Source organism: Triplophysa rosa, unplaced genomic scaffold (genome assembly GCF_024868665.1).
Source record: "Triplophysa rosa unplaced genomic scaffold, Trosa_1v2 scaffold126_ERROPOS923952, whole genome shotgun sequence".
Classification (NCBI taxonomy): Eukaryota; Metazoa; Chordata; class Actinopteri; order Cypriniformes; family Nemacheilidae; genus Triplophysa; species Triplophysa rosa.
Genome location: NW_026634126.1, coordinates 35347 through 51267, shown reverse-complemented (window position 1 = coordinate 51267; position 15921 = coordinate 35347). Strand labels below are relative to the sequence as shown.

Here is a 15921-nt window from a genome sequence, read left to right as displayed (position 1 = left end):
CCCCTGGGAGGTCGATGAAGCAGATCATACCCCTAGCCCCTGTCTCGGTCCCTGAAGCAGATCATACCCCTAGCCCCTGTCTCGGTCCCTGGGAGCCTGACTAGAGCCCCCAAACCATCACGGTGGCTACGGGATACGATCCGTCTCGGCTATGCGATACAACTTACCAGATGCCCGCTCAAGTTCAGGACATCCTTTCAACCTCAGTCAGAGGTTAGGATGCTCCTGTGCTTCGGGCCAGGGTCACCACCCATCTGGCAAGCAATCGTGCTCGTCTCTCTAGCCGGGATGTTCAACGGGTTTTGAAGCCCGTACTTCATCGTCCCCAAAAAGGGGTTGCTAGATCTGCGTACCCTGAACAGGCACCTACTCAAGCTGCCGTTCAGGATGCTTACGCAGAAGCACATCCAGGCGTCTACCAGATGCCAAGATTGGTTCATGGCAATCGACCTGAAGGACGCTTACTTTCATGTCTAGCTTTCAAGGGCGGGCATATCCTCCCTTTCGGTCTGTCCCTGTCCCCACGAGTCTTCACGAAGATCGGGGGAGCCTCCCTCACTCCCCTCGGGGAGAGAGGTGTGCGGGTACTAACTATCTCGACGACTGGCTCATCTGGGCACACTCACGAGATCTGTTGTGTACACACAGGGACCTAGTGCTCCGGCACCTAGACCGGTTGGGACCATAGGTCAGCTGAGAAAAGCAAGCTCTCCCCTGTGCAGAGCATCCTCTTTCTCGGTATGGAACTCGACTCCGTCCCCATGACAGCGTGACTGACTCAGAGCGAGGTCAGTCAGTGTTGAACTTCCTGAAGCACTTCAGGCAGTCAGTGGTCCCCCTAAAACAATTCAGAGGCTCCTGGGCACATGGCATCCTCGGTGGGGGTGGTCCCCCTCGGGTTGATGCACATGCGACCGCCCCAACACTGGCTACAGAGTCGGGTTCCCTGGAGAGCGTGGCACACCGGCAGCAGGCGTATGGTCATCACTCCTCTCTGCTGATGCACCCCAACCCCCTGGTCTTCAATGACCTTTTTGGTGGACAGGATCCCCCTAGAGCAGCAAGGCACATTGTGTGATGACGGTTGCCTCCCTGCAGGGGTGGGGTGTCATGTGCAACGGACACGCAGTGTCGGGGCGGTGGACAAGCCCCCGCCTGCGTTGGCATATCAACTGCCTAGAGTTGTTGGCTGTGCTACTTGCACTGAAGAGGCTGCAGCCTCTCGTGCAGGGCGAGCACGTGCTGGTCCGGTCAGACAGCACAACTGCCGTGGCATATATCAATTGACAGGGTGGAATTCGCTCACGGCAGCTAACACAACTCGCCCGACGCCTCCTCCTGTGGAGTCAGCAGGTTATCAGCTCCATGCAAGCCATACATATCCCAGGCGACCTGAACCAGACAGCCGACGCGCTCTCTCGTCAGTAGACGCCTCGCAGAGAGTGGCGACTCCATCCCCGCGCAGTTCGGCTCATATGGGAGCAGTTCGGCCAGGCACAGGGGGACCTGTTACCTCCCCGGACTCCTCCCATTGCCGCTTTGGTACTCCCTGACCGAGGGACCCCTCGGCACGGATTCCTTAGCGCACAGCTGGCCGCGGGGTAAGCGGAAGTATGCCTTCCCCCCCAGTGAGCCTCATTGCACAGGTCTTGTGCAAGGCCAGGGAAGAGGAGCATCAAGTGGTACTAGTTGCGCCCTATCGGCCCAACCGGACTTGGTTCTCGGAGCTAAGGCTCTTGACAACAACTCCCCCCTGGCCGATCCCCCTGGCGAAGGACCCCCTTTCCCAGGGGAAGGGCACATTATGGCATACCAGGCAGACCCCTGGAACTTCCATGTCTGGACGGGACGAGGAGATCCTGAGTGAGACACCACTCAGACTAGGGCCTCGGCCACTAGGTGGCTTTACACCCATAAGTGGCGCCTCTTCTCGTCCTGGTGCTCTTCTCGAAGAGAAGGCCCACGGAGTTGCTCGATCGGGAAAGAGCTGTCCCTTCCTCAAGAGAGACTGGAGAGTAACCTCTCCCCCCTCCACACTGGGAGTGTATGTAGCCGCTACGGCCGCTCATCACGACCCAGTTTCTGGGAAGCCTCTGGGACAGCACAATCTGGTCATTAGGTTCCTAAGGGGGCGCGAGAAGGCTACCGCCTCATCCGCGCTCCGTACCCTCTTGTGACCTAGGTGGCAGGCCTCAAGAGGCCCCCCACTTCAAGCCCCTCGGAGCTGCCGCTCTTTCTCACCTCTCGGAGCTGCCGCTCTTTCTCACCTCTCGGAGCTGCCGCTCTTTCTCACCTCTCGGAGCTGCCGCTCTTTCTCACCTCTCGGAGCTGCCGCTCTTTCTCACCTCTCGGAGCTGCCGCTCTTTCTCACCTCACNAGTAACCTCTCCCCCCTCCACACTGGGAGTGTATGTAGCCGCTACGGCCGCTCATCACGACCCAGTTGCTGGGAAGCCTCTGGGACAGCACGACCTGGTCATTAGGTTCCTAAGGGGCACGAGAAGGCAACCGCCTCATCCGCGCTCCGTACCCTCTTGCGACCTAGGTGGCGGGCCTCAAGAGGCCCGCTCTTTCTCACCTCACGGAGCTGCCGCTCTTTCTCACCTCACGGAGCTGCCGCTCTTTCTCACCTCACGGAGCTGCCGCTCTTTCTCACCTCTCGGAGCTGCCGCTCTTTCTCACCTCTCGGAGCTGCCGCTCTTTCTCACCTCTCGGAGCTGCCGCTCTTTCTCACCTCACGATAAAGACGGCTCTCCTGATGGCGCTCACCTCCAAGAGGGTAGGGGACCTACAAGCACCCTCAGTGTCCACAGATTGCCTAGAACTCTGGCCCGGTGATTCTCACGTTATCCTGAGACCCCGGCCTGGCTACGTGCCCAAAGTTCCCACCACTACCCCGAGAGACCAGGTGGTGAACCTGCAGGCACTCCCCACCGGGGAGGAAGACCCAACCCCGTCCGTGTTGTGTCCAGTACGCGCACTGTGCCTCTACTTGGACCACATGCAAAGCTTCAGAAGATCTAAGCAGCTCTTGTCTGTTCTTGAGGTCAGCAGAAGGGGAGGGCTGTCTCCAAACAGAGGTGACGCACTGGATCATGGATGCCGTCGCTACGGCATACCGATCTCAAGATCGCCCCTGCCCATTAGGAGTGAGGCACACTCCTCATGGGCTCTTGCTCAGGGCGCCTCTCTGGCAGACATCTGCAGAGCTGCGGGTTGGGCTAAGCCCAACACCTTCGCGAGGTTCTAATACCTACCGTGGAACCGGTGTCAGCCCGTGTCCTGCAGGGCAACTTGTAGGACCAGCAGCCGGTAAGGCATACGCCTGCGAAAGCCCTCCCCCTTCCTCTAGGGGGATCAGCGGCTATTACGCCTCCCTTCTTTCCCCACTGGGTAAAGAACAGGCATTCCATCCATCACTAAGCACCCTCGTGGGGGCAGGCTGGGCAGAGCAGCCCTGCCTCCTTAGGCCGGGGAACAGTTGAGTTATCTACCACATATCTCTAACCGGACCTAGTCCTCCAGACGTGGTAGCCGGTGGCCGGGGCTTTCCACCTTTTCTTCAAAAGCTCTGGGACCCCCTACCTCTCCACTGGACAGTTACAATTCCGCGCCAGCGCTCACGTCTGACTCGCCCAGGCCAGTCAACATAGCTCCACTGAAGATTGTGATGCGGCACAGCTCTGTGGCGTTTTCCATAGGAACCCCATCTGTCGGCTCGACACAACGTCGAGAGACCGACAGAAAGGGAACGTCTTGGTTACGGATGTAATCTCAGTTCCCTGATGGAGGGAACGAGACATTGTGTCCTTCTTGCCACAATGCTGGCCGCCCACCGCAGTGGTCGGGGGATGCTCTCAGGCTCCTCAGACCAAGAGGTGAATGAATGGAGCACGCCGCCTTCCTTTTATACCGGATATCCGGGGCGGAGTCCGGCATGCAAATTTCATTTGCCAATTTTCATTGGCCTTTTCTAAATAATCAGAAGATGATAGGTTCTCAAGTCAAACCCCATCTGTCGGCTCGACACAACGTCTCATTCCCTCCATCAGGGAACTGAGGTTACATCCGTAACCAAGATGTTTTCACTGTACAGGGCAGATGGCAGACAACGTGTATGGCGTCGTGTGGGTGAGCGGTTTGCTGATGTCAAAGTTGTGGATCGAGTGGCCCATGGTGGCGGTGTGGTTATGGTATGGGCAGGCGTATGTTATGGACAACAAACACAGATGCATTTTATTGATGGCATTTTGAATGCACAGAGATACCGTGACGAGATCCTGAGGCCCATTGTTGTGCCATTAATCCACGACCATCACATCATGCTGCAGCATGATAATGTATGGCCCCATGTTGCAAGGATCTGTACACAATTCCTGGAAGCTGAAAACATCCCAGTTCTTGCATGGCCAGCATACTCACCGGACATGTCACCCATTGAGCATGTTTGGGATGCTCTGGATTGGCGTATACGACAGTGTGTCTAATCAGCATCTTGTTATGCCACACCTGTGAGGTGGATGGGTTAGGGTTACTTCTCATTATCTCGGCAAAGGAGAAGTGCTCACTAACACAGATTTAGACAGATTTGTGAACAATATTTGAGAGAAACTGGCCTTTTGTGTACATAGAAAAAGTCTTAGATCTTTGAGTTCAGCTCATGAAAAATGGGGGCAAAAACAAAAGTGTTGCATTTATATTTTTGGACAGTATAGTTACCAATGCAACAAGGGTACGAGCATTATTTGTAAAAATATTATTTATCTTTACCTCTACATTCTTGCACATGAGGATTTTTATAAGATGCTAGTTAGCACAGCGTCCATAATCCTGTCTTAAAGCTGAAATGGTTGCTTAAATAGGGGTTTACTTCATTGTCTTCAGCAGTCAGAGTTCGATGGGGTTTCACCTTAGGACAGGTGCACTACTGAAGTCTAACTTCTCCGTCTCCATCGCTCTTCTGGTATTGACGTAAAAACTCTCGCGCCCATCATTTACTGGAGTAATTTCTGGTCACGTGTTTTTCCTTGCAACGTTTTCTTTTTTTTTACTCAGTAACGGATGTGATTTTAAATATAACAAAGTACAATACATCACACAAATCATACTTAAGTACAAGTAAAATTACAGATTTTAAAAGCTACTTAAAAAAGTACAAGTACACAAAAAACCTACTCAATACAGTAACGCGAGTAAATGTAACTCGTTAGTTTCCACCTCTGATAACAATATATACAAAATATTAGGGTAACATTTGAATGCTTGCTGTAATCAGAACACATGGAAACAATCCAAAACTAGCCTAAAATATTAATAATAAATTGAGTTATAAACTGTAGTGCTTACCATTGTGTGAACTGTTGCGTACTTGATGTACTTCTAATTCAACCTGTTCGAGGTAATCAAATGATTGTCCATGCATCTCGTCGGGAAAGATCCTGACTGGATGACAGGTCTGGTGCATGGTCCATGGCACACTGTTTGTTTATGGACTTTTTTCCCTAACGCCATTTCTGTTGTACCGTTTTTTATGATCAAAGTATCGTGGGTGTGACAGTTCATTGTCACGATGTTCACAATATCGCCGCTTATCTTTTCCTCTTTGGTTTGGATCCATCATCCACAGATTTGCCAAAAAATCTTTCTGTGTTTAAATGCTCCCGTGGCAAGTTCTTCCTTGATATGTCATCTTGCATGTGATGAGCCTCGACCAATCAAGTGCTCACAGTCACAGTGATGCGGCAGATTCGTCCTATCACAAACTAGGTTTACGGAAGAATGCGCAACACTAGAATATATAAACACTGTAAGTCTAAGAGATGTTACGCTATTTTGGAAATCTCTTGTTATTTTCATTTTTACATCGATGTTTACTATGGCTGGACGTCGTCTCACCTTCAGCACCCCCGAGACTCCTCAGCTGGGACGTGGTCTAATTGATCGAAACACTTCGACAATCCCCTCAACAGACAACAAGGTGCTGCTTTCAGCTATCAGTGGGCTATCTCGTCAGCAAAGCGAGTTTGCTACTGATGTCTCCTGGGATTCGATCCGTCAGCTACATAATTTGGAAGTAATTTTTGCCTTTTTGCTATTTCTGTCTTTTTGCTATTTCTGTGTTGTTATTTACGTGTTGTTTTTGTTTTTAACACACCCATTTAATTTTTTCTAGTGACATGCTAGACATAAAATGAAACCATGCACAGAAATTTCCGGTACAGCCTACCAGAGCTAGCCAATGTGGCTGCTGCTAATAAAACACCAGAGGAGGAAGAGGGTAAGAAAGATTAGAATAATTAGTTTCTGGTGTATTTGTTTCAGTTGTTTACAATGTAAAGACACGTAGATTGTACTGATTGTATGTAACAATTCTGTTTACAGCTGTTTGAGGCCAGGCACAGCATACTGGCTGCGGACGAGGTGGATTTCTGGAGGGGTATAACCGCTGACATGATGTCGGATGAAGAAGGCATCATTGATGGAGTTTCGGAGTGGATTGTGAGACCTCCATCATTTCACAGTCAGGAGCTTAGCAACGTGTGCCACTCTGCAGGCGAGACTGGAAACCAGTAAAAATTATACAGCACTACACAACAGACGTCTGCAGTGTGGATTAGCCTCCGACCGAATGGCACCATAAAACTATGACCCAGAGGCAGCTAAAAGGCATCTGAAACCAAATGCAATAGCCCGTCAAAGACTGTAACTTAGTCTCTGGCTAGCTGGTTCTATGTTGTTTTTTATGTCGTTTTATCAATAAAAGTCTTACATTTATCAATATGTCCCTCTCTATTTTATTTCCCTTATATTTTAATTCATGTTCTTAGATATAATGTAGCCCAGTTACATAGTCCATATAGTATAAGTCAATAAAATATTAGCCTTTATGGCACATATATTTGTTATATGCTAAGAATAATCATAATCTAATATGAACCACAATTTTATTAAAGTCGGGATAACATGCTATGTCATGCATTCTGACTTCTTCACACTGTTGAACATGCTGGCTTCTTATGCTTAACATGGTCAACTTGTTAAAAAACGAGTTGGACTTCTGTGCTTGATACATTCCCCCAGCAATCCAACTTGTTTCCGAAAGTTTTTTATAAGTCTGGATACCGTAAAAGGTATCCTATTCCTTTTATTGGGCAATTCTCCCGGGAAAAGCACCCTCACGGCAAGACGAAAGAAATAGCCCACCCACGCGCCAACCGACGAGTGATAGGAAGACCCGCTTATCATGATTGGCTGCGTATTGGGACTGCAGCTGCAGCTTGTTACTCTTGCAATAGTGAGAGAGGTTGAGGTGTGTTTGTTCACTGCATTTCAGTGATGGATGTTATATAAACGGTGGATATAACGCTGGATTTGGAGATAATTTTAAACTGATAGATGGAGCTTTCCCAATGCTAAAACATGACGGACGTATGCAATACTACTGTATAGGTACTCAAGATTAATATGCGATTGGCAGAAACTGTGTGTTATCCCATCTTTAAATAATAAGGGAGAGGGTTTACTTGAAATGGTATTATAATTACCCAGACTGACCAATAGTAGCAAATCTATCAACCAATCACAAGTGCTTTTACTATTTTAAAAGTTGTGGTTTCATCCAATAGGTACTGAGTGTTTTCATTCATATGCTAATTAGAGTAATTTGCACTTCTAGAAACAGTCGGAATAGGGAGGTGTGATATACACCCCACATACAATCCCATGGTATGTTTCCGACTGTTTCTGTCACCCATGAACGGGAACTTCCCAGTCTGTGAACTGCTGATAATTGCTGGTGATTAGAGGTGTCTTCAGGAATCCACAGGGTCGAAAATTTGGCTTTTCATGCAGTGGATTATGGCAAAATGTTACCTTTGGAGGATTATGTGGTGTGGTAAGGAAGCTATAGTGAGGTTGAGGGTGATAAGGAAATGATCTGAGGTGTGCAAAGAAGTTATCTGAGTGTGATGAGGTGAGCAAAGGCGTGTGTAAATAAGGTTGAGCTGGTTAACTGATTTGTGTGTGGCCGCAGTGGGGATTCGCTTGAGATCGAAAGAAGAGAGCAAATCATGGAAACCGGCAGCCTGTGACTTGTGTAGGTGGATGTTGAAGTCACAGGAGGCTGGTAGATACCTACAACATGACTTTTGACAGGGTACAGTATCTCATAGAAGTGAGTACACCCCTCACATTTTAGTAAATATTTTATTATATCTTTTCATGTGACAATACTGAAGAAATGACACTTTGCTACAATGTAAAGTAGTGAGTGTACATCTTGTATAACAGTGTAAATTTGCTGTCCCCTCAAAATAACTCAACACACAGCCACTAATGGCTAAACCGCTGGCAACAAAAGTGAGTACACCCCTAAGTGAAAATGTCCAAACTGGATGAGGTGGAATAGAAAATGGAAGCATTTCTGTCCTGTTTATGGTTTCATATATTTCAGATTTTTGTGAAAACATAACATTTTACGGGGATGTACCAAAGTGTACTTTTCAGAGATGCAAGGCAAACCTTTACTTAAAGATATAAATTGAGAGATTCCTTTGAGAAAAAGGAAATAGATTATTAGTAACTGTCCAAGACAGAAATTCACAATATATGGCAATACTTTTGTGTGGTACACACACATTATAGACTTCTCTGTAAATTAAACTGCATTTGTTTAACCTTACTTACAGTGTTGAATATTTTGGTATATTCTTGAAACAGTTTTTAAAGGTTTATAAAAACATCCAAATACACTGTTAGTAAAGACTCACATAGTAAAACTTGTCATAGCAGTGTTGCATTGATGGGATTGGTCCGTAATGTTTTTAAAGTAATGTCTTTGCACTAATAATGTTCACATTGACTATCTGAGCAAATATTATTTTGGGATTTGTTTGTGGAGTAGGTTTTGCTCAAACCCAACCAATTACTCTTGTAATTATCTTGATTTGTCTTTTCAGACTTGGGTAGGAAACAAGAGACGGAAGCTGGCTTCCAAAACAGATCAAAATGGAGTCGCCGGTCAAAGTCTTTCCAAACATCATGCTCTGCCTGCAGATTCTCGGGCACCCGTGTTAGCAGGAAAGATAGTGGGCACACAGAGCAATCCACCAGTGACCCACCTGCTTCCTCCACAGGCCTCATGCTCCTCATCCTCCTCTTCTCCATTGTCTTCCTCCCCGCTCAGCACTGGAAGTGGACCCAACAGTGACATAATTTTGACAGGTATTTACTCCTTGACTCGAAGCACTAATCGCTTTGATGCTCCCACTCTCAGCAGGACTGGGATACAAACGTTGCCTTTACACACCAAAACCGATCGGCCTGCTCAAAGTTGCACAGCTTTGCACACAGACTCTGCTGTGCATCATGCAATCAGTGCAAGCATGCAAAGAAAAGCCCCCATCAGCACCAGCACACCAAAGTGTATCCGATTATTTAAACAAATCACTACTACAGACGGAATTTCACCAAACTGGGCCAAGCAACAGGAGGCACTGGAGTCACAAACATGGCCTCATTCCCTGCCTAGACAAACTGTAGCGGTACGTTGCAGTCCTCCGCAGTCTACCATAGACAATAGCACTCTGATTCAGAAAGCTTTCACCACGGCGGGATTAGGGGCGGCATCACACCTGCCTTTCTCGAAGACCAGTCAAGAAAAAGAAACAATAAAAAAACAGATTCCTGACATGTCAGCGATATTTTCTATTGCGATGGAAACGGGCGATGCTGATGACGAGTACTTAAGAGAAGAGGAATTGGCAAATATGGGCCCGCAAATACAGTTTAGTAAATCCAACAGTGGCAGCGTCTGCCAGGCAGATGGTGTGCGTAGCTCCGATGTGTTGAGCCAATCAACAACCATTGTTAATGCATCAAACAATTCTCTCTTTGAGGAGAAAGGATGTCAGACCAACAGCTCTTTGACTGATACATCCTCCCACAGCAGCTTTTCTTTAAGACCACTCTCGCAGCCGTCTTCTGGAATACCCAGTTTCAAGGTATGCTGGTTATTTTTGATTACAGCACAGACAGGGTCTATATCTAGCACTCAGACATATATTATAGCCTTTTACGTAAATTAAACAGCATTTTCTAACTTTAGTAATCTACTGTAATTCACACTGTTAATACTTCCTGGTTGCGTTCATTGCAGAAGCAGCAGGGAAGGCTTTGCTCTCATTATGGAGTAGAAGAGTGGCTTCTAGAGGCAGAATTAAAACTACAACTGACTCCCTTTGCACAGGCTACACTTTGCACAGAACAGAATATATCAAATGCGGATTTAAAACTGTTTACATGCACCCTCTTAATGTGATTATAATAAGAACTAAGGCAAATATTGCAATTAAACTTTACCATGATGTAATACTTTAATTTAAATAATGTAATTAAGCTCATAATAGAAAAGCATAATTGTAGTCAAATATGTGGCACATGTAAACACCTTAATTGAACCTGTTCCGCTCTTTCCAAAGTGTGTATGTTCTTGTAACATACACAGATGACGTGTCACTCAGTTGCAGTAGAGCTTAATGCTAAGGAATTTGTTTCTTCCTAACTGGGTCAGAGATTCAAAATTTTACTGGTCCTTCCAAATTCCCACCACAAGAAAGTCATAAATAAATAATATTGTCTAGTTATTTTTACCAATATAATCCAAATAAATAAGGTTATGAATATGATACCATAAAACTATTCACAGAAATGTCAAATATTGTCAAAAATATCTAATCACCCAGTAATAAAAAAGGACAAATAATCAAATCCGAGCAATAATAACGAGTAGGTTGGTAGTTAAGTAGCAGTTAAGGTTGGTAACAGTAGTTATAAAGTACAAAAATTTAATAAAGTAATCAAATGAAAAATAACACTTCATAGTTTTCACAGTATAAATTGAATGGGCTAGTTGCACAAGATGGCGCCGGTGAGCTTTTGGGACGCAGAGTCCCAAGAGTCAGCAGAGTAATTTCCGGTCGTTTAACACTAGCTGTGTCTCGTTTTGGAAGGCTGAGTCCTTGTGTCCTCCGGAGGTCTCATCCTCTAAAAGATGCGGTATATGGAGGATCCCCAATTTAGAATTAAACAAGACGTCCTTTGTAGGACATAATGGCAGAAAAGGAAACAGGAAGTAACACGTTGCCATGACAACGCGTTGCACTCACACACCTGTAAAAATATGTTAAAATGATTTCTACATGATTTTAAAGTCCCCAGTTGCGATTGTTTGTACTTTCGTATTCTGACACATTTCCGAGTGAAAAGGAATTTCAAAGGAGAAAATTAGTGGGTGTGGCTTGCGTTTTTCACTGCGAACTGATTGGATGTGTAAATGAATGAAACGTCATTTGAGAAGGATAGTCATTTTAGGGTGGAAGTGCATTTTCAGATTTTAATTGAAGATTATGAGGGTACATTTTAAAAATAAAATGACCCACATTGATAAGCTATTTAATATAAACGCTGCAATATTTTATGTAAAAATAAGCAGGGTCATTTTTTTTCACTGGGACTTTAAGAGGTACACATGTACCATTTTTTGCCTCAATGTTTTAAAACGTTTAAAAATAACTTAACACTTGTAAACCTATTTACTACACATGCCTGCTTAGATTAAAAAATGTGACACACATTGTAAACTGTTAACATTTAAGCACCACATATTTGACTGATTGTGCAGCTGCTGCCATTTGTTCAAATATCAGACGTTGGCCGATGCAAAGAATTGTGGGTTATCTCTAAGAACGAAGGATACACCTCATGTGTCCTCCGAATTCTCGTGAAAGTAGGTCGCATTAGAAGGGTGAATACGGAGTGTCCTACCTGCTTTTATGAAACGAGACCGCCTCATAGCAGGCTTCAAATGAGACCTCCGGAGGACGCAGCCTTCCGAGACGAGACACAGCTATTGTATGGGGAAAGGAGGAATTTTGGCCAGCAAATATGGGTGTTTTTTAGATAAAAAAACATTGCTGAGCACTTCGTTAAGCAAAAACAATTCTATAGTGTTATACGACTGGAAATTAGTCTGCGGACTCTGGCGTCGCAAAAGCTCACCGGCGCCATCTTGTGCAACTAGCCCATATAGATTAAACTATATTAAAGTTACAAAAGTTAATCAGTCAGAACAGTAGTCAGGTTTCCATTACAGATTTGTGCAAAATTTAAGCGATGTTTTCTAAATTTCGATTAAAACAATATCGCGGAATGACAGCGTTTCCTTTAAATGATGTTATGCAATTAAAGTGTATTTTGATTCTTCTCGCATAAGTCGTTCTGGCCGTACTTCTTCTTTGTACGTTTTATGGCAGTTTGCAAACAAACTTTAGTGCATAGTGCTACCTACTGTGATGAAAGAGTGAAGAGAAATGTCTATATTTCCTTATATATTTTCATATTACCTCACTGTTCCTAATAAATCTCCATACTGCACTCACTCGTTTTCCTGCATTTGGGCCATCATATAAGATATTACTCAATGTGAATTCCTTACATCCTATCTTTCCAAATGTTCTGCCAAAACATACTGTACCACGAAAGGTCATGTGACTTTTTTGTACGCCACGTGACTTGTAAATACGACAAAAAAGTGTTTCCATTGCGAAATATGCCTTTATCCTCTTGCCTGAAAAAACACCTCATATGGGCGTGAGAATTTTTTTGCGATACATGGGAGTTTTTGAGAAATTGACGTGTTTCCATTGGGCGTATTTTCAATGCGCTATTTGAAGGGTAATGGAAACCTGGCTACGGAGTGTTTTTTTCCTCAGTTTGATGCGCATTAAAAACAGAGATTTTTTTATTCTGAAGTAGTGAGCTTTACAAGGGGCACCTATTGTGTAACATGCCACACACAGGACACTAAAGGAATTGTGTGTTTTGGTCACACGTCACCTCAAGCGTGTGTGTGTGTGTGGGCACACGTCACCTCAAGTGTGTGGGCACAAGAATGTTGCTAACCGGCACTCGTTCACTTTTACTGGTCTTGTGTCCATTCAATGGAAGTGAATGGCTGCCGGCGCTGTTTGGTTTCCAACTTTCTTCAAAATATCTTCTGTTGTGTTCCACAGAGAAAAGAAAGTAATACAGGTTTAAAATGACAAGAGGGTTAGTAAATGATGACAGAATTTTCATTTTTGGGTGAACTTTTCCTTTAATACATGTTTTACAAAGTAAATAGTGCACAGCTAGGCCTGTGTGGTTTTAGAAAAAAATATCTAATTGCGATTTTTTTTACAGATAATGCGATTGCGATTTGATTTGCGATTAAATTTTGCAAAGTCAAGCTTCAGCTCAATTTTTTCAATAGTGTGCAGAACAGTTTGGGTATTGTTAACCTGGTAAAAAAAACATCACATTAAAACCATTACAAAATTCCTTTTTATAGTGTGTGTTTTGGGCATTACTGTCACGGTCCTGCATTCTTGGTTCTGTATTTCTAGTCATGTGGCAGGATCGGGACGGAGCCCTTAGGTTTTGTGTGAGAAAGCCATGAGTTGTTTATGTTTTGACATCTCATGTGCTTTCTCGTGTCTTGTCATTGGCCCCGCCCCTCTCGTTTCATGTATTGCTTCCCTGCTGTGTCTAATATTTCCCACCTGCCCTGTGTCATTATCCCTCGTTTGTCTTAACCTATTTAATGCACTCTTGTTTCATTGTCCTGTGCTCTTGCGTTGCATGTGCATGTACCTGTGCTTTGTCTTAATGCTGTATATTCCCCGTGTCGTGCTCGTGTTTCCCTTACCTTGCCTAGTAGCATCTGTGGACTACCTTCCTTTTTTTGGACGTTGTGTCGTGGTTAGTGTTTATTGTTTATTTTACCCCTTCGAGGGAAGTGTTCATTTTTGTTGAGTTAATGTTATAGTGATCGTGTCCTGTTTTCCCCATTGTGGGTTTTTGTTTTCTGTTCTGTTGTTTAAGATTAAAGTTTTGTGTTAACCCCTTCATTACCGCTGCCTGCATCTGGGTTCTTCCTCCACGCAAACCATGTCAATTACTCATACTGTTATTTAAATCGGTTCCCATCTGCCAGATTACATCCCACCAATAGAATCATATACCAGTAGACACCACTATAGTTTACATTAAAACCAATACAATTCCCATTATAAACCTTAAATCCATTACATTTTCTGTTGTGTTTTGGGGGGGGTTCTATTTTTTTGGCAGGGAAGATTATAATGGTACACTCACAGAATTCACTTAATTACTGAATTTCAGTATTTGTGGTTTTAATTTAATTCAAATAAAAGTAGCAGAGCAGTAAGATTGAATTTACATTTGTTGTAAATTCGGAGACAGGAGCGAGTTGTCTTTTACCATTACCATACACTGCTTTACAAACCACACAGAACCGGTGATGCAGCCACATTCCTAAGATAAAGTAAATGATTGTTAGCATATTGTGCAGCGTACCATACCAGTAGACTAAAAAAAGGCATTTTGCAGAAAGATGAAGGCATGTCTGAAAAATTAATACACTCACTCCGTCTTACTATTACTGCCTTGTGAATTTATAATGGCTATAATTAGGATGTGACAACGCCTCACTGCTGTGTCACGTCCATAACATTTTAAAGTTTACGTTTATGTCATATAATAATTACAAATACAAATAACTTGAAACTTAATTTACAAAGCCAAATATGTATGTTGATCATTTTAAACAACAATTCATCTCACTTATTTGCTCTGAACAGCCATAATAATTCGTTACGGGCGTGACAGTTTTAAGCACGTAATATTGAATCATGTATCACAGACGCAGATGACATGTTGTGATCCGTTTTAAATATCATAATATTTGTACAAATTATTTTGTCCTATAACGTTTTATAAATTACTAACACTATAATTAATAACAAACTATGAGAACGTGGATATCATAGGGATATACAGATCGCCACACTGTTATCGTGCTTGCAGCTTTCGAATAGCGTTCATCTGATTGTTTACGTCCTACCTTAAAAGGCAAGCTTCTTTAGTTGATGCATTTTCCCTCGCTTTCTTGCCCGTGTCCTGAGAGACAATCTCGCGTCTTAGACTCATTTGCTTGTGGGAAGACCTGCTCAGTCACTGAACGCGATATCCGCGCTCTAAACGCGCCACATGCGCATCTTTAAAAGTACACAGAAAGCGAGCATATTCGCACTCTAAACGCGCCACATGCACATCTTTAAAAAGGAGAGCATATTCGCGCTCTAAACGCGCCACATGCGCATCTTTAAAAGTACACAGAAAGCGAGCATATTCGCGCTCTTAACGCGCCGCATGCGCATCTTTAAAAAGGCGAGCATATTCGCGCGCCTCTATAGCAGATCCTTGAAAGTACAATGAACGCGAGATTATCCGCGCAAACGCCGCCACTCCGTCAAGGTCTCCTTGAACGCAGACGCTGGTTACACATTAATAATATGTGAAACCATATAATTTGCATTGTGGCTGTTTTGTATGAAGTTGATGAATTTTGCAGCCGAATCTACTGATATCTCGGAGGACAATATCCGATATCCATTTGAAGTCTCTGATTGTGGTTGTAAAGCATTTGTTCATGATTTTCAATAGTCGGGTAAGTGCCGGTTCCAGAGCTGTCACGGCCGTAACGGAGATATGTCACGGGCGTAACATAGTTTTTTCCTTATGAATGCAAACACATTTATTAAAACAAAATAAATATTTCATGTTATATAAAGAGCCATCCCTTCTCCATTTATTGCGTTTTATTGCTTTTGGTTTGTGCATTTTAATTCACAGAATTTCAACAAAGCCTCCTGTCTCCCAAAAACGTGTCTTTTTTTGTCACGTCCACGCATTATTTTTTCCTTTTTTTATACAGAAAACCCGTGGATATACTGATGTTTTTCTGATGTCTGCACTCTATTGTTAGGGCTGTAGAAAAATATAAACAGATGGTTCAATATAT

The 15921-nt window shown here is 44.2% G+C and overlaps 1 protein-coding gene and 1 long non-coding RNA gene across 6 annotated transcripts in view; both read left to right on the top strand.

Moving 5' to 3' along the window:
- Positions 1-15921, top strand: part of hdx (highly divergent homeobox) — an 84296-nt gene that overhangs the window by 46296 nt on the left and 22079 nt on the right. For all 5 annotated transcript variants that reach the window (XM_057326754.1, XM_057326753.1, XM_057326755.1 and 2 more), the window contains one exon: positions 8957-10000. In XM_057326754.1, the coding sequence (XP_057182737.1) occupies positions 8957-10000 (1044 nt within the window). The remainder of the gene's footprint in view (positions 1-8956; positions 10001-15921) is intronic.
- LOC130549516 (uncharacterized) lies at positions 4665-6766 on the top strand. The gene is made up of 4 exons (XR_008962211.1): positions 4665-5805; positions 5901-6072; positions 6172-6276; positions 6381-6766. It is a non-coding gene; the product is annotated as an uncharacterized LOC130549516 (long non-coding RNA).